Source organism: Jatropha curcas, chromosome 3 (assembly GCF_041381405.1).
Source record: "Jatropha curcas cultivar XTBG-Jc1 chromosome 3, XTBG_Jcur_1.0, whole genome shotgun sequence".
NCBI classification, from domain to species: Eukaryota; Viridiplantae; Streptophyta; class Magnoliopsida; order Malpighiales; family Euphorbiaceae; genus Jatropha; species Jatropha curcas.
Genome location: NC_143153.1, coordinates 1728834 through 1752854, shown reverse-complemented (window position 1 = coordinate 1752854; position 24021 = coordinate 1728834). Strand labels below are relative to the sequence as shown.

Genomic DNA, 24021 nt, shown 5'->3' with positions numbered 1-24021 from the left:
GTATATTGTGAAAAAAGAATAAAATCAGAATACTTTTTAAAGAATGTTTATCGAGGTTAGTTTGGTACATAAACGTAGCTATGGCCCTGATTTAGGCAATTAGTTTATCTTTTACGATTATAATTCCTGATTAAGAGGTTAGGATTGTGAGAATATTTTATTGTAAAACTTCCTGTTTAATTAAAATCCCTAATTTAGTTAGAGTGAACAATTCCTGTAAATACTTATCATTAATATCAATTCAACTCGATTTTACGAGCAGCCGAAATTTTTATCAATTTTACTCTCACCTGCCAAATGGAGCATTAGTGCGATATGGTTCATGCACCCTCCCACCAGTTGTTTGCTATATATAGTACTAGTTCTTCACACATACATGCACAGACGATAACAATCTTACCTTCAGCGTAAGCCAAACAGCTCCACCCAATTACACTTTCCGGCTAGAAAGAGACGAGAAAATGGGCGGTCTCGACACAGCAGCAGAGAACGGGAATAAAAACTCCGGTTCTGCTACAAATGCCGTCAACGGCAGCAAGAAAGTTCTCTCCACAGACTCTGTTATCAATCTTGATCAGTATGTTCTTCATTCAGAATGTTTTGATCCTCGTTTTCTTACAGTTATATTTAGCCTTTTGTTTTTTTGCTGAAACTATCGTTTCGTTTTCTGTTTTTGAGCTTTCTGGCTATTGCAGTTTTTTCAATATAACTCATTCCGTTTCCGATCTCTCTTCAGGCGAGATTCCGATGATAATCTTTAAAATCAGAAATTTTTTAAATTAAGTTTGACTTCGACAGAGTATCAACTGATAATCTCATAATTATACTGCGCAACAAACTCCTATCTCAGGGTGGCCAAACTTTATCTTACAGTAGAAAAGTATAAATAAAATATGGGTAAATTAATATTTTTTACGTGGATAAGTCCTTCCTTTTTATGTTCGGTGATGAACTCGTTTTTCTAGTTTACCTTACCGTAAGTTTTTTTTTACTAACCACATGTATTTCCTGATCCCTTGTGTTGGGTGTGGGTAAAAAACTCAGTATAAGCATTTGCTTCGTTCATGAAAATCAAAACAAGAGAAGCTAATTTTTTGGGCAGGTTGATTGTCAAAACATGCCTCTTTTATACCTTTAGGTTTTTAGATTTACGAGTCTCCTCCTGTCTGTCTAGTCTAGCTGATTTTATGCAGATTGATTGTCAAAAATGCCTCTTTTATACCCTTGGGTGTTCAGATTTACGAGTCTCCTCCTATCTCTCTGGTGTAGCTTATTTTCGTTTTTGCTCTAGCTAGTTCTTAGCTCACTCTAGTCTTACCAAAACAAATTTAGACAGAAGAGGCATTCACAAACTAGAGGGATTAATTTGTAATTTAGATTAAATATTATATAAATTTTTAAAAAGTGAATGGTATTATCCTCTGTAGGATTCAATTAGTCTTCTGTAACAGAAAAAGCTAAATCCTCGTTGGATTTCACAGCATTGTGTGGAATTTGTATCCTGTGCGCTGTCACTAGTCAGTAACGTCTGATTTGACGGTGATTATTCATTATTAATTTTTAACTTTTTACAGCGGTGATCCGACGATGTTTGAGCCATACTGGAGAAAAGCAGGTGACAAGTGTACGACGGTGATTTCAGGCAGTGATTTGATGAGCTACTTTAGTGATATTGGGAACTTATGCTGGTTTTTGGAGCCACAGCTGTCCGATGCAATCAAGCGGCTTCATCGTACGGTTGGAAATGCAGAATCAGATGATCGATACATTTTGGTGGGGACAGGCTCATCACAGCTCTGTCAAGCTGCGCTTTACGCTCTGTCTTCTCCTTGTGGGCCCGAGCCTATTAGCGTCGTGTGCGCTGCTCCTTACTACTCGGTAAGACTAATTGAACGCTTCTCATGCATTTAGCTAGAACCTTTGGTGTTTTGTTTGACTTATTTGATTAAATTACTGGAGTGATTAGATATAATTAGGATTAATAAAGTCAAAGTCAACGGAACAGATTTGTTAAATGGGTTTTAATTTTATCTGGCATTTACTGAATCGTGTCTGTTGCTGAGTTTTTGTTATGGGCCGACCATTGCGGGCCTAAAACATAAATTTCAATTTGGAATTGGAAGAGTGGGTGTCATGATTCCGATACAATCTATGGTCGACACAAGAGACAAAGTGACAAACATGTTTCTAAAACACACACAAATATTGAGGAAAACAAACACAACCATATGCACATGTCATAGCAAGATCCCAGGCAAACAAGGTAACATGGCTATGTCTGGCTTGAATCTTGATACATAATTAAAACTTTGGATTCTTTCTTGCTTCTTAGGTTAATTCCATTACGTTGGTTTAGAAGTTGTCTTCGGTTTGCTACAAATCTTGATAAGATGGCCAACCCGCATTGAGCGGCGGTCAGCAGGAACTAAGATGATTGTTTTTCTTTTCCACTTCCATTTTAATTCTTTAGATTAGCAGACAGGGAAGTTTGTTCTGTAATTTAGAAGCAGACACTGAACCACTAGATTATTTGCATAATGATAATATATATGTATAATTTGTAAATAAATTGAGCTATAATATAATCTATAAGCGAATAAATAATTGGAAACATGTGTTTTTTTACGGTAATTCCATTTTCTCCTTAGAAATTTCATTGCTCGTATGGATAATGCTTGCAGGCGTATAAAGACCAGATAGACTTGCTGCATTCAGGGCTCTATAAATGGGCGGGTGATGCGTATGCTTTTGATAAGGATGAACCTTATATTGAGATTGTAACTTCACCAAACAATCCTGATGGTGCCATTCGAGAAGCTGTTGTGAACAGAGGAGAGGGAAAGGTTATCTATGATCTTGCATATTATTGGCCACAGTACACACCAATTACTCATCCGGCAGATTATGATATTATGCTGTTTACATTTTCGAAAAGCACTGGACATGCTGGTTCTCGAATTGGGTGAGCAAACTTAAACATTCCCTTCTATTTTCAGTCAAACTGTAAAAAAAAAAAAATAAAAAATAAAAAAAAAAGAAAAAAGAAGAAACTTTAACGAGTATTTTTGTGTTTTCTTGATTGAAGATGGGCACTTGTTAAGGATAAAGACGTGGCAAAGAAGATGATGAAATTTATGGAGATCACCTCTATTGGTGTGTCTAAAGAATCACAGCTTCGAGCTGCGAAGATTCTAGGAGTTGTTACTGAAAGCTGTCAGCATGGGGTTCCAGATTCTGAAAATTTTTTCAAGTACAGCCAGTGCCTGATGGCTGAAAGATGGGAGAAATTGCGACAAGTTGTTAAAAATAGCGCAATTTTTAGCCTCCCTAAGTACCCTCATGAGTGGTGCAACTTCAGTGAAATTTACACTGAATCACATCCTGGTAAGTGGCAATGCATGACCTTTACGAGCTTTTGTTAATTTTATAACCTCATATGTCAGTGGATTTTCTAATTAATTCTTTTAATTATCTTCCATTTTTAGCCTTTGCATGGTTGAAGTGCAAGGAGGATATAGATTGTGAGAATCTTTTAAGAGCACAAAAGCTACTGACAAGAGGAGGTGAGCGTTTTGGAGTTGGTCGCAATTATGTCAGGATTAGCTTGCTGAGTCCGGAGGAGGTGTTTAACCTTTTCCTGGAGAGGTTATCTGCAATCAAAGGCATTAATGGTCAAAACAACCTGAATTTCTAGACTTGTTAAGAGGGCGTAGTTAGTGTTTATGTTTTCGAACCCCAAGGATGATAATGCAGTTTAGTGTCATCCATCTGGAGGTTAATTATATGTAATTTCATTTTCAGCTCTGAACTGTAGGAAAATGCAGTTGGATTGTGATAGGATTTGCAATTCTTCTGTAAGTTGTTGCTGCAATAATAAGGATTTTCTGATTGACTAAGTATTGTTATTTATGTATATGCAACAATTTTTTTCTTCATTTTCATCATTTTTTTTTTTTTTTTGTCAATAACAAATTTACCTAAGACATGTAGTTCACACAGAAAAGTTTCCATGAACGTCTGGACTTTTAATTTTTTTTCATTTTAGTGTCTTCTGATGAAGTAAACAACCGGAAAATACAATAGGACTGAATGGGTCCTCCTTTTGCATAGTTGGAAGCTTATTTGGACTGACTTTTAATCCACGTCATTATGCCAATATGCAAATGCCTTGGAATAACTATTTTAACCTCATTTAATGAAAGAATGAAAAAAAATTAAAAGTCAGAGACACTCAATTGACATCTTTTTCCGTTAAGTTCAGCCACCAAAAATATAGTTAAGCCAAGAGAAATGTAATAGTTTGGGAAGAAACTCAAGTGCAATAATAACATTCTCCTACTGAGGTTCATCATCAAAGCAAGCCAAGTAGGGATCTCAATGAGGCTACCAAATGAATAAAGATCTTGAAGAAGAGGCGTAGGAGGGAAGTTCAAAATTAGGAAAAGATGTACCTTTAACAATGTTTTTCATCCACTTGTAGTAAAATGGCTCACTAGCCTGACCTTTAGACACATCATTGTCATCTACTTTAAAATAAGAACCTTTGAAATTATGCTTCAGATAGAGTAATTAATTAGTAGTACATCAAAATATTCAACTCACAAAAAGAGAAAGTTAAGTAACATTAAGAATGCAGGAAAGACAATTACATGAATACTAAATCCCAAGATATGACATTCATAAGAATAAGTCTAGCATATATAGAGCTACTGGTCTCTCGCAAGGCTGCATATTACAATGGGAGAGCCCAGTGAACGCTTAAACATGTCTCAGGTGCTTGAGCATTCTTCCTACAGTCAGATGCATTCCAAGACACTCTGTGGACTTCCCACATAACTACAACTCGGAATGCCTTGACGTATGTAGGAAGCACTGAGTTTTGAGATGTGCTTGAGCTTGTAATTCTCCTCACTCTTTAATCTCCTTGCAAGGTCTCCATCCATAGAATGCAAAGACAGTTCCTCAAGTGTAGCAATATTTTGTAATCCTTCAGGAAGAAACCTCAAGCTAAAACAACGAATATTTAGACTCCTTAACCTTGGGAACGCCCCGTTTACAATCTCACTCCAATCCACTAGGAAGTTAGAATCAATTGTAAGAGTTTCCAACTCTGGAAACCCACCTGCTTGGCAAAATTCTTTACCAATGTATGTTGCTTTGTAGGTTTGCCAGAGAACTAGATACTTTAATTTTGGAAGGAATTGAAGGACTAAAGTTGGTGACTCGGTAAGATTAGAAAAGGATAAGCTTAATCTGGTGAGGTTTGACATGGAAGTAAGCCATCTGGGAGTTTCAACTAGGCCACCATGTAAATAAAGCTGTTGCAGAAGAGATGGAGGGGAAAATCGTGCAAATTCATCAGGAAAAAGTGAAACAGGTAGGCCCATTTTTTCGTCATAGTAGTCTTCCTCTACTTCTAGTGACAAGGAGATAAGATTTTCCATCTTCATGATGGCTGCGAAAAGTTCACTAGCATGATCTTCGCTAAAACGCTTAACACCGAGTTCTTGCAGTTGGGTTAAGTTGCTCAATTCATTAGCAATGCCCCCTCCAGCATACACACCAGTGAAAGTAATGAGATTCACTAATTTTCCTATCTCTTTTGGGACTCTAATTTCACCATCATTAATGGATTTTGACATGAGAAGGTGCCTTAATTGTTGAATATTTAGAACTTCTATTGGTAGTTCCTGCATCTTTCCGCACATTCTTATATCCAAAGTTGGGAGATTTTGAAGATTACCTAAACTCTTCGGAAGCTCATCAAGATCTGAGTTTTCCAAGCCTAAATATCTCAGGTGAACCAAGTCTCCTACTTCATCAGGCAAATCCTCTATTTCACCATCCAAATCCAACACCAAAAGAAATTGAAACCCACAAATTGTCTCCATGGAGGCACGAGAAAGGCCTCTTGAAGATCCAAGAGAAGAAGAACAACGTTCAGCAGTTAACACAAATAGAGATCGGATTTGAAGACTTCTATAACTAGGATTGATGCCTCTACCATCATCCCTGGTCACTAAACGCAATGGTAAATTTGCAATTTTAGTGACAAAATCTTGTTTCTGCAACTTAATAAGAGAACATTGGCGATAAAAGCCAGGTACTTCTATTACATCCCCAAATCCATCAAGTACTTGCCGAAGCATTCCTAAGTCAATTAATTCTGCAATAACGTTTGACGCTATATCCTCCATTACTTCCCCAGGTTTTTCTGTTATTAGACCTTCAGCTAACAAAAGCCTAACTAATTTCCCCTTCTCTATATGGTATCTAACGCAGATACAGCAGTAATCGATACAGCACTTAAGAAAATCAGGAAGCTTTTCATAATTTGATCTGAAAGTCGTTAAACAAGAGGTCTCACCTTCATTGTTGGTAGTGCTGGACATGGAGGAGCTGCCTCCATCTTTAGCTGCTGCTCTAGTTGAATCAACATCAACCTGGGATTTCCTTGTCAGCAAATCCTCAGTGAAGGAGTCTGCATCATCGGATTTACAAGTGAATATGAAGACAGGCATTCTTGGATATAGGCCTTTTTAGCAATCAAAACAACCTTTTCCTGTACTTATCAATTCTTTAACAAATGGAAAATTAGAGAAGAAAGGACAGAATCAAAGTGGCTGATTCTTGATCTCAAAATTCTGATGAGAAGTTAAAATTCCCAAATTCAAAATATAAAGATGACTCTGACACTGAACCAACCGAGTCCTTTCCATCCACTTAATTAAGATCAGATTGCCAATCATAAAATTAGAAAACCAAAACTCACGGTAGTCCAGTAGTTCCTCACTCACCAAACCCTCTTCCACTATTCTCTGATTGAAGCTTCTAGGAAAATACGCACTTTTTTATTTAAAAAGGAAAAATAAGTTCTAAGGTGGCACTTTCTTCTTGCCATTGATTAATCACCCTCAGTCTTAAAGATAAGAGTGAAGCCATATGAGATGCCGTTCAATAATGGTTGACGCATCGTCTTGGACACGATCAGATAATATTTGAATTGACTGAAACCATTTTGGGTCTGTTATATTTACTTATCTCCTAACCTCGAGCTGGACACAATCAAAGGCCAATAGGCTTGCAGATACAGTAGTTATATACTGAAAAAGGAATCGACTTATGTCCTAAGCTTTTCAATTTTAATAACCCACTTCCCTGTCATAAAGCTTTGCTAGTTTTATCTATAAATCAATGCATAAATTTTTATCACCAATTTCATTTTTATCAGATTTCAGAATTCTGATAGATTTAGAGCTTTGTATAACCATGGTCCACGGAGGAAAATCTAATTTTGGAAATAGGAAAGAAGAGACAAATGTTGGAAAGTATCGAGTTATTGCAGACCTTCAAATAATTTTAATGGAATAATAACAATACCAACAGCAGAGTTTTTAAATTCATTTAATCTTGTAAATTACATCTTAATTACATAAATATATTTTTGTTTTGAATTGAGAAGAAGAGGAATCCAATGTAAAATTCGCAGCGGTCTGCACTACATCAATAACCCAATGAAGTCAAAACTTTTTGAGAGTTCATCAGAAACTATTCAATCTATTCTGGATCAGTTCTTCTTTCATTTCATTTTCATTTCTTTGCACGACTGAGCTCTGACATGATTCAATCTGAAGCAATCTAATTTCTTTTAATCTCAAGTTTTGGAATATATTTTATCTTTTAATCTCTACACCCTTCTTGCACTCCAAATAAATGCAATTGCACAAGTGCAGTAAGGTTTTGCATGTAGGCATTTCAAATAGGCGACCATTTAAATGAAGCTTTTGAAGAAGAGGTGAAAATTATTCCATATCAGGAGAAAAAGAACCATCACAAACATCTACATCTGATCTTAGTGATAGAGAGGAAAGATTCTGGATATTTTTAATGGTTTTATGATAGAGGTTATGTTGGATCGTTAATAATACAACAAAAGGAAAGTAGAAATGCATAATGTACAAAACAATAAGAGATTGATATTCTTGGAAATCATCCAGAAACCAAATTTAGGAATTTCACACTAACACTGACATATAGAGTATGCAAATCAAAAGAATAGCTTAATCAATGAGTTTTTCTAATGTACTTGTTTATTGAATGGAGATTATCTAATATACTCAAGTAAACATTAAGAAGAATTCTTACACGTTAAAAGATTTGCCAGCCCGATCCCAAGATATATGAAATACACATACTATATATATTAATTGCCTCAGCCTAACCTATATAGAGCTACTGCTCTCTCACAACTCGTAAGGCTGCATATAACAATGGAGATTCACGTTCAAATTAACAATTTTGTTTCACACATCTCTCTTGCTTGAGCATTTTTCCAAAGAGTCAGGCGTGTTCCAACACATCCTGTGGACTTCCTGTATAAATACACCAGCTGGAAGGGTTTTGATATAGGTAGCAAGCAGAGAGTTGCAAAATGTTCTTAAGCTTGTAGTTTTCGTTACTCTTTAATCTCCTCGCAAGGTCTCCATGCATAGGAGTCAAATGCAGTTCTTCAAGTGTAGCAATGTTTTGTAATCCTTCAGGAAGGAACCTCAACTCAGGACAACGAATATTTAGACTCTTTAACCTTGGAAATGCCCCGTTTACAATCTCACTCCAATCCACTAGGAAGCTAGAATCAATTGTAATAGTTTCCAACTCTGGAAACCCACCTGCTTGGCAAAATTCTTTACCAATGTGTGTTGCTTTGTAGACTTGCCAGAGAACTAGATACTTCAATTTTGGAAGAAATTGAAGGACTAAAGTTGGTGACTCGGTTAGATTGGAGAAGTATAAGCTTAACCTAGTGAGATTTGACATGGAAGTAAGCCAACTGGGAGTTTCAACTAGCCCCCCAACTAAATGAAGCTCTAGAAGATGAGTTGGAGGAGAAAATCGTCCAAATTCATCAGGAAAAAACGAGCAACTTGTGCCTCCATCGTAGTGTTCCTCAGCTTCTAGTGACAAGGAGATAAGATTTTCCATCTTCATGATGGCTGCGAAAAGCTCACTAGCATGATCTTCGCTAACACGCTTAACACCGAGTTCTTGCAGTTGGGTTAAGTTGCTCAATTCATTAGCAATGCCCCCTCCAGCATACACACCAGTGAAAGTAATGAGATTCACTAATTTTCCTATCTCTTTTGGGACTCTAATTTCACCATCATTAATGGATTTTGACATGAGAAGGTGCCTTAATTGTTGAATATTTAGAACTTCTATTGGTAGTTCCTGCATGTTTCCGCACATTCTTATATCCAAAGTTTGGAGATTTTGAAGGTTACCTAAACTCTTCGGAAGCTCATCAAGATCTGAGTTTTCCAAGCATAAATATCTCAGGTGAACCAAGTCTCCTACTTCATCAGGCGAATACTCTATTTTACCATCCAAATTTAACACCAATAGATTTTGCAATTTGCAAATAGTTGCTATATAGGCCCGAGAAAGGCCTTGAGTAGAATCAGATGAAGAACGTCGTCTCTCTGCAGTAATCAAAAACAGTGAACGAATTTGAAGGTCTTCAAAGTCAGGAGCAATTTCCTTCCCATCATCTTCTATTATAGCCCGTACAGGTAAACTCGCGGCTTTAGCAAAAAAAGCCACTTCGTCCACCTCAACAAGACATAATTTGCTATATCGCTTAGGAACTTCTATATCATCGCAAATGTTTCGTTTTTGTAGCAGGCCTAAATGAAGTAACTCCTCAATAATGTTATCTGCTGTATTATCTATGAGTTCCCCTTCTTTTTTTGGTATTAGAGATTCAGCCAATAAAAGCCGAACTATTTTATCCCTCACCATAGGACATCTCTTGGCAAGGATAGCACAATAATCTAAGCAGGACATGAGATAATCAGGAAGACTTTGATATATTGAAATGAAATCAGCCGAGGAAGAAGAACTCTCACCTATTTTGTTTAATGGTGTAGGAGATAAGTTGTTCTCACTTCTCAGCATCTCCGCAAAAAACATTTCTTTTCGGTTCTCCGATTTACGAGTGAAGTAGATTTGAGGCATAGTTATGGATATAGCAACTGCAATGTCTGCAGGAACTGAAATTTGAAAATCTAGAAGAAACAATAAGTTCAAGATGAGAGTTCTCACCTAAATGCGTTTATCATCCAAAGTCAAGTCAGCCCACCAAGTTCCTTTACAAGTGGGTTTGGACTTAGGAGAGCAATCACAGTGTTAGAGAAAGTAATGAAAAAAATTACAGGAAGTTTTTGGAAGAAAAAATAAAGCTTGAAGGAAAATTAAAAAAAAAAGAAACTTGAAGTTTAAAAACGTAAAGTTACGAGAAGAAAATTACATGAAGAACACCGGCCAGTTGTTTGATACTTTGATGGTGGTATGCAGTAAGCATGAAGTTGATGTAGACCATCAGGTAGTCCAGTAGTTTTCACTCGCCAAACACACTTTGACTATTCTTGGATTGAAGCTTCTAGGAAAATAAGCATTTTTAATTTTCTTTTTAAAAAAAGTTTTGATAACATGAGTCTCGAGCACTTATAAGAACTTGAGATATCTTAGACTTGGATTTAATCCACTAGAAACTCGCCCGCAATTGCAAGAGTTTTCGCATCATTTCATTTCATCGTTTGTGGAGTATCTATCTAATTTAGCTTTTAAAAGCACTGTAATTTTCATTCTAGCCTATGGTTTTTGATGATTTTGCATAGGTTCAACGGACACTGACAAGGTGGATTAAAAACAGCGTCGCTTCAATGAGGGTACCATCTCTTGCGGTTTGGAGAGGAATCGGTCGTTGGTTATTTTAGTAATAGTAACACCCAATTATTATTTGAGGCTCCTTTCAACTTTGGCTTCCCAGCTCAACTACAAGCAGATATTTATTTTATTTTAATAACAGTAACACATCCATAATACTCCTAGTCTTAAACTTTATTGCAGTACTTGTAATCTAAAGGTGACAGCAACCTCCATACATGGAACCCCCCATGGCTTATGATCTGAATGAATATGTTTTCAATGAATTCTCTTTCTTATCAACCTAGAAAATGACATCCATTGCAAAAAAATTGAGTCCATTCAAAAGCTGTAGAGATGTTCATTTCCAATGCGACAAACATCCTCCATCATAGGGGTATAACTATAAGCTTCGCCAATCCTTCCAAGCAACTACAATCTCCCCATCGTCCTGTGTTCACTTTGAATCAAATAGAGACTAAAATTCTCGAATTACAATATACGTCATGAATAATTTGCACAAGTGGTTGAATAACTGGAAAACCCATTAAATGATACAACAAAGATGCACAAATAAAGTTGCAAAACCTCAAAAAATATGAGTATCCGCCACAAAGCACTCTGCCCAGGTCAACCGATTTCCAAGGGCATCTTGGTTATCTATCAATTTGCTTCTCCAAGATTCCACCTCATGTATAAGCTTAGCGGATCCAAAATTCCAGTTGATGGAGCCGTTTCAAATAAGCCTAAGTTCATACTCACCAGCCATTGTTATATATCTTACCCAAGGAAGAGCCTGGTAGCCACTTTTCTCAATAATCTTCAAGTATCGAACCTACAAATCCCCAACATGTAAATTGAGTTATTTAGGAGTAAATATGCTCGCAAAGCACAGTTATATAAATTCTATACTTCAAAAATGATAATCTCCAGGCGAATTTCATAATACGTCGATAGTCTTGTTTTACAAGAATAGACATCTGTGAGTTTGAACCATTTGTGCAATTCAACCATTATCTAAAGATTGGTCGTATTTGGAGAGCTACTACAGAAACTCATGGGAGAAAGGGAATGAAAAGTTTATGCCTCAGGCTGGTCTTCATTTTCTGCAGATAGATTGGATTCACAATTTTATATCGTGGAAACAATCCTAAGATGAGCTTGTTTTTCATTCACAGGTGGGTTCTGAAGATTATGTCATTTCACCACAAGATTCAACATATTACACCAAGCAACAGACAAGCAATTGTGTTTTAAGTCATCACCTGTATTCCTGAGACAGTAAAATATGGTATCTCAAATTTCACTCTTATTGGAGCTTTTCTCTCCGGGACTCCTTCTTCAGCAGTTATACTTGGAAGATTAAACTCTGCCCTCAACATGTACTCCTGAATAATATGAAGGTGGAAATAGTATCAACACCAAGGCAGAATCAATTATACAAATAAATATAACAATTTCTTCAGAATCCATTGTTATTATGCAAGTGTTAGAAAAACTGCCATTTCAAACTCTATTTCATTGAAAAAGATAAGCCTGTACCTTTCCGCCAGGAAAAGATTTAATTTTCCACATTAATGCATCATTTTCAGGTGCATAGGACGCAGATCCCATTGATGTCCGAACGTTAGGATTGGAGGCATCAGTTGGCACAGGTATCTCGATCTCAACATTTGTTGCAGTGCTGTAAAAGAAATTTGATGATAATCAGAAGACTTAATATCAACCTAGATAGAACTCTCAGCAATAGAGTTAACTAAAGACATGACAGTCACATCAACAATGAAGAATTTAATACCTACGCTCTTTGAACTGACTCCTAGCTTTTACCATGATCTCAACACGACTTCTTGAATGCCTTTCAACTTGAGCTTCCACCCAAATTAGAGGCTTAACCTGAAATGTGCAATGGAACTCATCACATGCTACAAAGAAGAAACTGAAAAGAAAGAAAGACAGAAAAACTATATCACGAACTGCACGAGAACCTGAGTGCTGAGTCTATATGTCATCAGATCGAAAGCTCCATCAGGTGGTATGAAGGATATTGTGCGATCATTTTCAAATCGGGCCAAACGCACACACCTAAATCAAAAATGGACCAGCAGTTTGAGCAATTGGCGTAAAAATTAAGATGAGCAACCTTGAGTCAAACAACTCAGCATTTCAGCTTATAAATTACAAATAGCACAAGAATTCTTGCAGACTTTAAAATTAGGTGACATACTGATGAAACTTAATGTCCTCCAAATCAATGGCCTTTCCCTTTGTTGCACGACCTTGGGCCTCTAATAATACCCTGTCATTTAGGCCAAGCTTGCACTCGGGCATGCCACTGCAACAGATATGTTCACAAATATTTTTCAGTTTTCAGCAAATATCCTCTACCATGTGAAATTGAATGCATAACAAAAGAAAAGTTGTAACATAAGATACTACACATACACTTTTGTATCATGTCATGTCATACTGACTCGAGCAAAAATTTTTGAGTGTTCCTAATGCTAGGTTTTTCTAAGGGACTAATGCAAACCCAAGAGAAATGGAAAAAACAGATCCATATAGCTAGCCAATTAGTTTCGAATTAAGGCTTAGTCATTGTTGTAGAACAGTTGTTTCATGTTAGATTGCTGAGATATGACTATCTCCAGAGACCCCTTACCAAGACCCTAAGCTGCAATTATCTATAGCCATACAAATATATAATGCCACATATAGAGCAAAAAAAGCATTTTGTCACAGTATTAAACCATGTGCACAAACAAAGCAATTGTTAGATAGATTACTTGGAGTCATGATAAAGCAGGTTAAGTTTCATGAAAATTCAAGTTTGTTTGAAGGAACTATACAGTTTGTTCAATAAAAGATAGTCCGACAAAGTAATGAGTTGGATGATGAAAATCTCTATGTTCTAGACCATTTAGGAATAGAAGTCTCTCACTAAGATCTCTACCACTTCAAAGAGCAAAATAATAATAATAATAATAATAATAATGGCATGTTAAAATAGGAGCTTGAAGAGTATATAGGGAGACCAACACCAAGATAAAAAACATAGCAACAAAAGCATCGCTACAAAGCCAATGTGGATAATTGTTTGCACAAATGCATTAACAACAATCTATCTCAAACTCCCACTGTAGTATGAATATATTACAAATTTTATTTCCACTATGCAGACATGCAAATCCTTTATTAGGATCACGAGCCACACAGTTAATAATTAAAAAAACTACTGAGATATGAAAACGTAACAACTGGTCCAGACAAGAGATTAAATTTCAATGAACAACACACCTCAAATAGGTTCTCATCTTCAGCGCCCCAACAACATCTGACCTAATTACCTGTCCATTGCTGTTGACAAGAATATTAACACTCTCAACCACATCCAAAAAAACCTGAACAAGTAACAACAAAGCTTTATCATCTAACAACTTTTTACACAAATGAGCATCTCAAAATATGGAAAAAGAAAGACAATACTTCATTCTTCTTGTAAAATATCCCTTCACTGCGCCAAGACACTGCATTTGTGACAGCCATGGGAGGCCTCTGTGTAGTTTCCATCCTGTAGGCATCAGTCTTGATAAACTCACTAAGTATTTTTGCTTCAGTATACTGAGGGTAGCCGAAGTCCATCATTTCATCAAGTAACTCATACTAAAAAAAAAAAAAAAACAAAAGCAAAAAGGCACTACAATCATCATTTCAAGCCACCATAAGCTCTTAAATCATCAAAACCAAATTAAAATCAGTAAATCCAAGTTTGAATTGTCGACCTACCACAACTACAAAGTTGTCCCGAAGCGATTCCTCTTCCAATTCTTCAAAATAATGCTTGAAAACCTACCATATATAGCCGAATCACAATCATGTAATTCAATAAACAACTAAAATACATGGAGATAGATTGCATACAACAATAAGAAAGGCATGAAACTATGATTACCACCAATAGGCGCTTACATCAACTACGCGGTGTAGAAAGGAAATGAGACCAGCAGCATTACAATTCTGCCTCGACGCGGTCATGAGGTAAACGTTGCTATGCTGTATAAACATGTAAGTGACGCCATTATCGTATACAACCGGATCGTGAGACTGTGGATCTCCCTGCAAATCACACAGAAAAACCAAAACAAACAATAACCATAACATTTTGGCCACAGAAATTCATAATAACAAGAGAATTAATGGCTTCTCAGAACCTAAAATCTACACTTAATTGAGCTTGATTTATAAGCAAGGATTGGTTAGCTGAAAATAATAAGCAAACCTCTTTCTCGATGAGCTTGGTGAAGAAGCGTTCGGCTTGAACAGCAGAGACATCTCCACGGTAGTCGCGCCATACCAGAACGCGGCCCTTTATGTCTAACAGAAACAGAGCAGATACTGCCCCAGCCATTAGCTGATGTTTTCTTTGTTTTCTGTGTCTATATGTAATTCAACGGATCAGATCTGGTGTTCATTAGAGTCCTCAACTGGAAAAGAATAGGTGGTGGCTTTTGGTCCTTGAATCATCGATTTTACTGGTCGAGGACGATACTTGAGTTCTCCTAAGAAACGAAAAGCAAAATATGTGATCTACCAGTCTGCGTATTTAAGTAAACGTGAAATAATTTTAATGGAGGTTTTGCAAGCTTAGCAAGATGATTGTGATCCAAAGGAGTTACTCCCGACGGATGCTAACTTCTTTTACTTTTTAAACGACGCCGTAAAATAGAACAACTTCCTCACTTGTTGTGCGCCCAAACGGATTGACGGATTAAAAAAATTAGTCGCCCCTCTTCAAACGACCGAGTACTCAAAGTTCCCTTCGTTTTGAAATGATGTCGTCTTCTACGTTGTTAAACAGAAAATTTGTTTGGATTTTTAATGAGTTGCCGTCTTTTTATTGTCCAACTTGCTAGAGTCACCACTTAACAAATAGATTAGTTAATATTAGAAGACCAAAATTACCTTTTATTTATAATAAATATTTTAATTTTACTATATGAGCTTAAAAAGAGAAGAAAGAAATGATGACATGTTTGTATCTCATTGTTTCAATTTCAATTGTATTAAAATTAAAATTAATTTTAGAAAAGAAATAATTGTTGCAAATATTTGTCACCATTATTATTTTATTTTATAGTTAGTAAATTCACATAATAAACCAATTATAAAGCTATTAATTCTCTTTTCCTCTAATTTTTCAAAATCACAATCGAAATCCAACTTTTAAATTTTGGCAGGAAATTATAATATGTTTTTTTATTTAGAGTTTTTTTGGTAAAATTAATTGTTTTAATAGTTGTTAGGTATTCTCAATTTTGATTTTTTGTTTCTTTTCATGTAAAAAAAATGGAAATAAGGGATAGTTAATAGGAATTTATTATAACATAAAATTTAGAAAATTTTAATTTTCTTAAAATTAATACATTTATTTCATTTAGTTGTGACCTATTAGATATGATTGTTGAAAATTAATTTCTCATCTGTGTTGGCATCTGATACTAATATTAAAAAGTTTGAATCTTTGCTTTCTTCTGTTCTTCTGTCAAGAGAAGCCATGATCGGCAACCAAGGTGATCAAGCAATCTCATTTCCTGATTTCCATTACTTGGTAGCTAGGTACAAACCAATACTATCCAATCACTTGCTACTGTTAACAGATTCATACATAAATTGCGCAAAAATTCTTGATTTTAAGTTATCGCAATAATATATATATATATATATATATATATAAAGAATTGTATGCAAGTATAATTAGTTTACCTTTCTTCAATTATGTACACCAAGTTTTATAAGCAGGCTTTGAATTCTAACTGTAGTTCACAGAAACATTTGATACCTCAAACACAATACATCTTCAAATTTGTAATTTTTATCTTCCACTGTAAAGCCCACTAAAAACTGGGCTATTCCCTCCTAGGGATGCTTCCCATTCTACTGAGGAAGTCATGATCTTAGATAGTTTTGGTACAATATCTCGCATTTCTGGTCTATTAATTGGGTCTTCGTTTAAACAGCATTCTGCAATTTCTGCCATCTGCAAGATTCATGTTTTCTAAGAAGAGAGCTATTTGACAATAAAAGATAGAATAAAAATACCAATGAGCTTCGGCTGAGTAGTACTGGAGTGTGGTTGCAAGTTCGAACTCTAGTAGGAAAGTAAAACAGAACGATATAATGATGAATCATTTTGGATGCTAGCTTTGTCTGTATAAATAGGGTTTTGGAAGCTATAAACTAATCGTTTGATCTGTTTTGCCTTATGGACTAACTTAATATATCAGACTAACCTTGTAGACATCATCCATGGGGAAGCTGCCCCGAAGATTTCTATCTACTGCATTCTCTAAAGCAGACTCTGGATCTTCATCTTCAAAAATTTTGTAAACCTGATACCACGACAGAAGGAAAATTAGCTTTCTTTTCCTGATTAGGGTCGTGTTGGACTACATGAGGGCTTCGCTGCATAAATTAGCTTCTTTTTCGAATTAGTATTGTCTACATTGGTTCCAACTTACTTTTCTTTATAATTTCATTTCATTGAAGAATTTTTGGACTTACTACTGTAATTAGTGATCTCATCTTGGTGGGCTCCCAGTTGTCACGCAAGAGTGCACGTTGGCCTGTTATCAACTCCGCCAGAAGCACTCCAAAGGCAAATACATCAGTTTTGGTGGTCACATGTAGCTCCTTCACGGATCTTTTCATGAAATATATTATAAAAAATCAGTTTTTTTTTTTTTTTTTTTTTTTTTTTTTTTTTTTTTTTATGTGTTCTGCTAGAACACACTCCTATACAATAGCAGAAGCATAGAAAGTTACTCTGGCGGAAGATAGCCTGGTGTTCCAACCAGTCTTGTTGCTATTAAATCTTCATCATGGGTTCGTTCAATAAGCTTTGCCAATCCAAAATCTGCAACCTGAAGAAACAGATGCAGAGTGAATGAAATGAGGTACTCTCTAACTCAGAAGGTTGTATGTCATGAAGTTTTTATCACGGTTGAATAGCGAGAAGAATCGTTTAATCTTTAGTTCCAGACCCAGTTATCCTAGCGTGCTTAGAGGCCATTGTGCTTTGTTCCATTAAATATGGTGCTTAGAGGTCATTGTGCTTTGTTCTGTTAAATATGATTATAGTTTAAATCAAGTGATTTATGTTCTTAAATACCTTTGCTCTGAGTCCTTCATCCAGTAGAATGTTACTACTTTTTATATCTCGATGAACATATCGTTTTTTTGTGTGATCGTGAATGTATTCAATTCCCTTCGCCGCATCAAATGCTATCTGTGTTCTTGCTGTCCAAGAGAGAGGCTGGTAACCTGGTTCAGTACCCAGTTTTTAGGCAGCTTGCGGATTCTTTGCATGCTTAATGTAAAGACAAAATGTATTTTCATTTTTCAAAATGATTAACATGAAAGAATTGGGTCCTCTTTTATGAAAGAAAATTGATCAGGATAAAAATGGGAAAGAATACCTTGTAGCAATGGATCATGAAGATGATCGCTAAGCGATCCATTTCGAATGTACTCATAGACCAAGTAAAGGTGGTCATCCCCACTGGCGAATCCCAATAGTTCCACCTGTAACATGATAAGCTCTAAGTGAAGGTTAAACCATATCAATCATACTTCATCTTGATCAATTACCGCTGTTGATGATTACTTACCACATTTATGTGATGGACTTTGCATAAAATTTTAACCTCTGCAATGAACTCTTTGGATTTGTTCGATTTCATCTTCTTTATTGCAACCTCCTGAATGTTGAAATAAAAGCATATTTTGAAATTTGAACTATAAGCCTGCATTGACTTTATTAATTAGAGTTGCCAAGGAGAATGAAGAAAAGAAGGCAATACCTGCCTTCCCATTACTCCGAAGTACACACTTCCATATCCACCCGTTCCAATCTTCTTAGTTTCATCGAAGTTATTTGTAGCTTCTTCAATCTCTTCCGGAGTGTAAATGACCGGTTTTTCTGATTCAAAAGCTGTTCCATCTGTAGTAGGTAAAACATTGTTAGTTCTCTTTTCTTCGTTCTGCTGAAAGTAGCCTACCATAATTGCTACAATGTATAGAATAATGCAAATTTTTATCTGAAGTTTTCTGATTCTATTAGTTAATTTGACTGACCTTCCATTATTTCCATATTGAGAATCTGCAAGGAACGTCCTCTGGTAGTGCTCATGCTTTTGGATACTACATTCAGATCTTCCTCACTTTTTCGTTGACAACCCTTTGTCCTGAGAAAGCCAATTATTAATGTTGTCATTAGAAGTAATGTCACAGCTGATAGTATGCCGATGATTATTGCCCACTTGTGTCTCTTTCCTGATTCTGAACAGAAAACAAGGTGAGGAATGTCAAATTATGCAAACACTTAGAGTCATCGGTTTCAGTTTAATCCTGCACTGCATAACACGAGACTTTATAGTACAAAATAAGAAAGAAAAGCATTGAAATTAATTAAATGCAGATAGTTTCTAGGAGGAAGCTCCCGCTGACCTGTGTTTGGAGGTGGAATACCATTTATCTCCTTGGGAACAAACAGCACCCAACCGGGTTGTATGATGTTTGGGTCTGGAATACCGCTCATGCCCTGTATACCATTAATAGTAGATGATAGCCTGGTAGCAATATCTGATAATATGTCTTGTTGCTGAACAGTGTATGTTACCACAATTTGGGAGTCCCTTTCCACACACCCACATAAAAGATGCATAGGAACTGTATATCCTGTCTTAAATGTTTCTGTTTCATTTCCAACCTCCCAAGCTTGGCCGCTATAAATCTCATCTGAAACTTTAAAAAATGTGTCATTTTCTTTCACCCTGTACGTCGCATCATAGAAGTATGCTGTGGTGTGATTGATAGTTTTACAAGAGCAAGGTACCGTTACTAGATAGTCTTGTCTTCCCTTATGTAGAATTGGAGTAATCTGGGTTGAGTTTGTATAAAAAGCAGCAATTTGTTCTATCTGCTGACCTTTGTTGATATGGTACAGCAAGGCATCACACCTATGCCGATTTTCAGTGCAAGTAAAAGGGTGAAGTCCTCTCTCCTCATTGGAGATGTCAAAGGCGAAAACTCTATCTAGTAGAGTAAAGAGCAGAGGTAGGAAAATGTGAAGGAGATTATGTGAAGCCATAGTTGCAGGACATGGGAATTTTCCCTATGAGTGAACAGAAGAAAAGGAAATGAAATACTGGAGTTAGCAATGATAGTTTGTTCTGTTTGCCAATAGATGCTTGTTTTCTTTTTGTGCAATACAAAAACTTACTGGTAAAGATTTGACATTTTTTGTATTGGTAACTGTCTGTTTTCTTATATTCTATTATAAAGATCACATATTGTCATTAACAAAGCTGCTTCCTTGGCATATGAGAGGATATGGTTTTGTCGATGCTTTCAATTTATTGATTGAGACAACTTTGTCTGCGGCTCACTGATAGATTATGGCTGAAGAATGCCAGGTACGTGCCTCACAGTTTCAAGCTGCAAATTTTCAGAATATTAACAAGAAAGCTGTAATATTACGAGCTATATTAATATAAATGCTTCGTCGTTGGGCATTATATATACTAGCTATGACCATCAGAGTTACCTAATATTTTACAATTTTTGCAGCTGGTATCCACTAACCATTATTGAAATTGAATATGATTTGTGTTTTATTTTATTTATTTTTTTGTATTGTTTGGACGGATTGATCTGTGTTTATGCTTCAAAATTGCTTGACGTGGGGGCCTCGTGTGAGTTTCCATTAGAGAGGTAAAATCTATGGGGATAACCATAAGAATATACGTCAAGAACCTCGTAATGAATTACTTGAACAACTTAGAAAGAGACTATTCTGTGAAATGGTAATAAAGCGTGAGTGATTTGAGTTGGAATAGCTTGCCTTGGCTTTTAAATCTATATTTTGAATTGCTTTTTATTAACTTTTTAAATTTGTCTTGTAAATTGATTGGGCAAAAATTAAAAAATCTAACTATTAAAATGAGATGACAAATAAACATTTAGGTCTTGTTTGACAATACTGACTTTTCTAGTAATTGTTATTTTGGTAATACTAATTCTTCTAATCGGTAAAAATGCAATATGTATAAGTGTCAAAAAAAAATTGAATTAATTGTTCTCAAAATCGTTCAGCCTCTAAAAGCTACTATAAATGTTAGATTACGGAACAATAATAATTAATATAAAATAGTTTTTGAAATGCTAAAGGCAATTCTATTGAGAAAGCTTTAGTGGCAATGGCGGATCTAGTATTCATAAGGGGAGCAAATTATTATAAAAAATTGGTTAAAGAAATATTAAAAAAGGAGCAATAAAAATTATGGTTTGGCTTAGATTTGAACTTCCTTTGCCCTAAAGGAAATTTTTTTTTTTCCCCAAAAAAGGAAGGGGAATTTAATTTGATTATAAAAGAAGGGTTAAATTCAATTGAATTGGTAGATTTTATTATATGATTTCAATTTCACCATTTTAGAAAGTAAAAAAACAAAAAAAGAAATCTCAGTTTGGCAATGAATTTTTATCAATTCTATCATTTTTTTATTGATAACAAAATTTAAATTATTTAATTTTATTCCTTTAAATTTATGAATTTTGTTTTTGAACCAAACATTCCATCATCCAAATTAGTAAGCCTTGATTGCATTGTGGTTGAAAGTTTCTCACGATTCTCTATTAATTGTTTCATGCTCTAATAACGAAGGATTGATCATCAACATTTTCTCACAACATGAAAACAAAAGGATTTTTCATACACCTCGAAGATGGAAGATGGAAGACGAAGACTTTTTTATTACGTATAAACATACGTATACATAAGATTGTAAATTAATACTGTATTATTGGTTAGGAAGGAGAAACTGCCTGATTGAAGCAACCAAATCATTTCCAAATCATCCTCATGGGTCAACTTTTCAACAGTTTCACCAGTTCATGCATAGGTAGGGCTGCAAATGCATGCAAATAAATGGGTTAGTTCAAAACTAACCAACTGTAAAAATTTTGAGGATTTACATGTGGTTAGGAACATGGGCACTGAGAGGAACCTCGATCCCCAAGCTCCAAAATTTTTTTATCTAGTCCTAATCTAATTTTGGAGTCTGGCTACGCCTTGTCAGGATAGAAGCACATGCTCCATTTCTCGCATAAATGGCGAGATCCATCAATTTTATTTGTGAAAATAGCATATGTTTCTATAAGCCATACAGCTAAAAGTACAAGTGCAAGTAATAAACATACTCACCTGGGTGCTGGAGCAATAGGTTCAGGTTGCTCGATCGGCACAAACAGCACCCAACCCACATTCAGGAGATTTGGGTCTTTAATCAGAGCACTGTTCATTTCCACTATACCGCTCACAGTAGAAGATAGCGTATTAGCAATATATGAAATTGTGTCATTCTGCTGAACAGTGTATGTTGCAACAACTTGAGAATTACTTTCTGCACACCCAGACAAAAGATGCATAGTAACTACATTTCCTACAATAAATTTACTTTCTTCATCCCCAACTCTCCAAGCTTGCCCGCTATAAATCTGCTCTGAAACTTCAAAAAAAGTGTCGTTTTCTTGAACTGTGTAGGGAGCATCATAGAAATACGCTCTTGTGCCATTGATGTTTTTGCAAGAAGAAGATATGGCTATAAAGTAGTCTTGTTGGTCTCCGCGGAAAACTGGGAAGATCTGTGTTGTGCTAACGTTGTAAAAGGAAGCAATTTGTTCCTTTTCAAGACCTTTGTTGATATGGTAGAGTAATGAATTACAGTTACTGGTTGTTAATAAGCAGTTAAAAGGGTACATATTATCAGGGAAGGCGAAAGCTTGTGACAGTAGAGTTGCTAGTAAAGGAAGGAGATAAGGAAGGAGATTACGGGATGCCATTGTTGGAAAGAAATTGAGGATTGAAGGGAAGAAAATAAAATCAGAACTTATATGTTTAGGATTTGGTACGGGAATATTAGCAGGCCGCGTACGAGAAAAGATTGACTGTGACTTAAACCGTAGGTGATTAATTTGTAAATTTGTCTATACAGTAATTAGACCCTTTCTTTTTCTTCTTTCTCTTGTGGAAGCCGCTGGCGTACAATGATTTCTCTTTGTTTCTTTCAATGGCCGTCTAGAAAGAAATCCTCTCTCTGGAAAAATAAAAAGGAAAAAAAAAAACCTGCTTAGTAAGATTAGAGAACAGAAGAAAGATATTCTGTCGGGAAGCAAGAATAAGACTCTAAAGTCAAACATAGTTTGTCACTAAAGTTTCCAATCTCACTTATATCGTTGCCAAGAAAAGTTGCAGAACACAGTGCCATCAAGAGATGGCAAGAGCCCAAGTTCTCGAGCCAGCCTTGTTATAATGAGTTTTCAATATAAATTTCCTAATTAGAAAAACCTTCATTTAATATAAAAGAATTTTGAAATATGAAATTCATTTGTAAATGAATTTTTAATGTTTCGAATAAATTCAAACAAATTTTAATCAAATGTTTGGAATAAAAAATTGGCACTAAGTTATGTGCCAATTTAGTGTTGCGTTTGAGTTGTGCTTGACAAACTGACCCTTCGTTTCTCTCCAGCCTATAGATGACTCTTCGTTTTTCTTTCTTCAAATCCTGCCCAACGCAATTTTCAATTTTCAATTTTCAGTTTTTATAATTTAAATTTTCTTAAAATTGTAAAAAATAAATCAAACAAACAATGATTTTCACAATAGAAACCTTCTTCCATTCCTCTGATTCAGATTTCATTGAACATTCCTAAAATTCCTACTCCAAATACAGCACAAGGTGCAAATTCTAACAAAATTTAATCGAAGTACCTGCAATATCAAGCTCTAAGCCTGTAATGTAAAACACTCCTCACTTCTCATTCACATATATTATTAGCAAGTGAGCAAGTAAGAATTGCCAATGGCTTACTACCCGTTGAAGCATTATCACAAACAGCTTTAGCGACAATTCTTCCATTACTAGTAAGCTCAGAAATAATACTAGGAATTCGCTGAAAAACAGCACTAATGCCACTCCCCATATCGCCAACGCACATAAGAGCGCTCGCAATACCTTCATTCTCATAATGAGAAAAATGAACGGTACCCAAACCACTTCATAAATGATCACGACTACGAACATCAGTGGTAGTGAAAAATGAACCAGAAGTCGAATCATCCACATCAATAGGCGCGAGCGAAAACCCTGCTTCCTTTAGGGCATCTATGATCCTAGAATAGCGACAGTAATTCCAATTTGGAGCAGAAGAGCGGCCGTACGTTTGGTTATAATCGGAAACGGTGCCGTATACAATCAG

The 24021-nt window shown here is 35.7% G+C and overlaps 6 protein-coding genes across 7 annotated transcripts; 1 reads left to right on the top strand and 5 right to left on the bottom strand.

Annotated features, from left to right (window-relative positions):
• The first annotated feature begins 247 nt into the window (after nucleotides 1-247).
• LOC149497317 (L-tryptophan--pyruvate aminotransferase 1) lies at nucleotides 248-3896 on the top strand. The gene is made up of 5 exons (XM_089718813.1): nucleotides 248-577; nucleotides 1575-1878; nucleotides 2682-2962; nucleotides 3086-3384; nucleotides 3486-3896. The coding sequence occupies exons 1-5, from the start codon at nucleotides 462-464 to the stop codon at nucleotides 3692-3694; spliced, it is 1209 nt and encodes a 402-aa protein (XP_089574939.1). The 5' UTR covers nucleotides 248-461; the 3' UTR covers nucleotides 3695-3896.
• A 696-nt stretch (nucleotides 3897-4592) lies between these two features.
• On the bottom strand, nucleotides 4593-7963 carry LOC149497316 (disease resistance protein RPM1-like). The gene has a single exon (XM_089718809.1). It carries the CDS (start codon nucleotides 6519-6521, stop codon nucleotides 4797-4799), a length of 1725 nt encoding a protein of 574 aa, XP_089574935.1. The 5' UTR covers nucleotides 6522-7963; the 3' UTR covers nucleotides 4593-4796.
• Nucleotides 7964-8072: 109 nt separating this feature from the next.
• On the bottom strand, nucleotides 8073-10875 carry LOC149497315 (putative disease resistance RPP8-like protein 2). 2 transcript variants are annotated; one of them, XM_089718810.1, is made up of 3 exons: nucleotides 10307-10875; nucleotides 10102-10164; nucleotides 8073-10040 (listed from the first exon to the last, which is right to left on the bottom strand). In XM_089718810.1, exon 3 carries the CDS (start codon nucleotides 10012-10014, stop codon nucleotides 8341-8343), a length of 1674 nt encoding a protein of 557 aa, XP_089574936.1. In that variant the 5' UTR covers nucleotides 10015-10040; nucleotides 10102-10164; nucleotides 10307-10875; the 3' UTR covers nucleotides 8073-8340. The 2 variants fall into 2 exon arrangements, with proteins under 2 accessions (XP_089574936.1, XP_089574937.1); XM_089718811.1 differs by having other exon boundaries at nucleotides 8073-9830; nucleotides 9906-10875.
• Nucleotides 10876-11025: 150 nt separating this feature from the next.
• LOC149497314 (AP-1 complex subunit mu-2) lies at nucleotides 11026-15369 on the bottom strand. Its single transcript, XM_089718812.1, has 11 exons — nucleotides 14984-15369; nucleotides 14674-14820; nucleotides 14491-14553; nucleotides 14191-14367; nucleotides 14002-14105; nucleotides 12932-13039; nucleotides 12693-12789; nucleotides 12503-12600; nucleotides 12247-12388; nucleotides 11970-12092; nucleotides 11026-11539 (listed from the first exon to the last, which is right to left on the bottom strand). The coding sequence occupies exons 1-11, from the start codon at nucleotides 15110-15112 to the stop codon at nucleotides 11441-11443; spliced, it is 1287 nt and encodes a 428-aa protein (XP_089574938.1). The 5' UTR covers nucleotides 15113-15369; the 3' UTR covers nucleotides 11026-11440.
• A 1104-nt stretch (nucleotides 15370-16473) lies between these two features.
• LOC149497313 (lysM domain receptor-like kinase 3) lies at nucleotides 16474-19852 on the bottom strand. Its single transcript, XM_089719455.1, has 10 exons — nucleotides 19210-19852; nucleotides 18838-19041; nucleotides 18564-18703; nucleotides 18372-18461; nucleotides 18180-18285; nucleotides 17873-18024; nucleotides 17527-17624; nucleotides 17266-17404; nucleotides 16995-17093; nucleotides 16474-16741 (listed from the first exon to the last, which is right to left on the bottom strand). Exons 1-10 carry the CDS (start codon nucleotides 19850-19852, stop codon nucleotides 16577-16579), a joined length of 1836 nt encoding a protein of 611 aa, XP_089575581.1. The 3' UTR covers nucleotides 16474-16576.
• A 1881-nt stretch (nucleotides 19853-21733) lies between these two features.
• LOC149497312 (uncharacterized) lies at nucleotides 21734-22846 on the bottom strand. Its single transcript, XM_089719454.1, has one exon. It carries the CDS (start codon nucleotides 22600-22602, stop codon nucleotides 21961-21963), a length of 642 nt encoding a protein of 213 aa, XP_089575580.1. The 5' UTR covers nucleotides 22603-22846; the 3' UTR covers nucleotides 21734-21960.
• Nucleotides 22847-24021: the final 1175 nt, after the last annotated feature.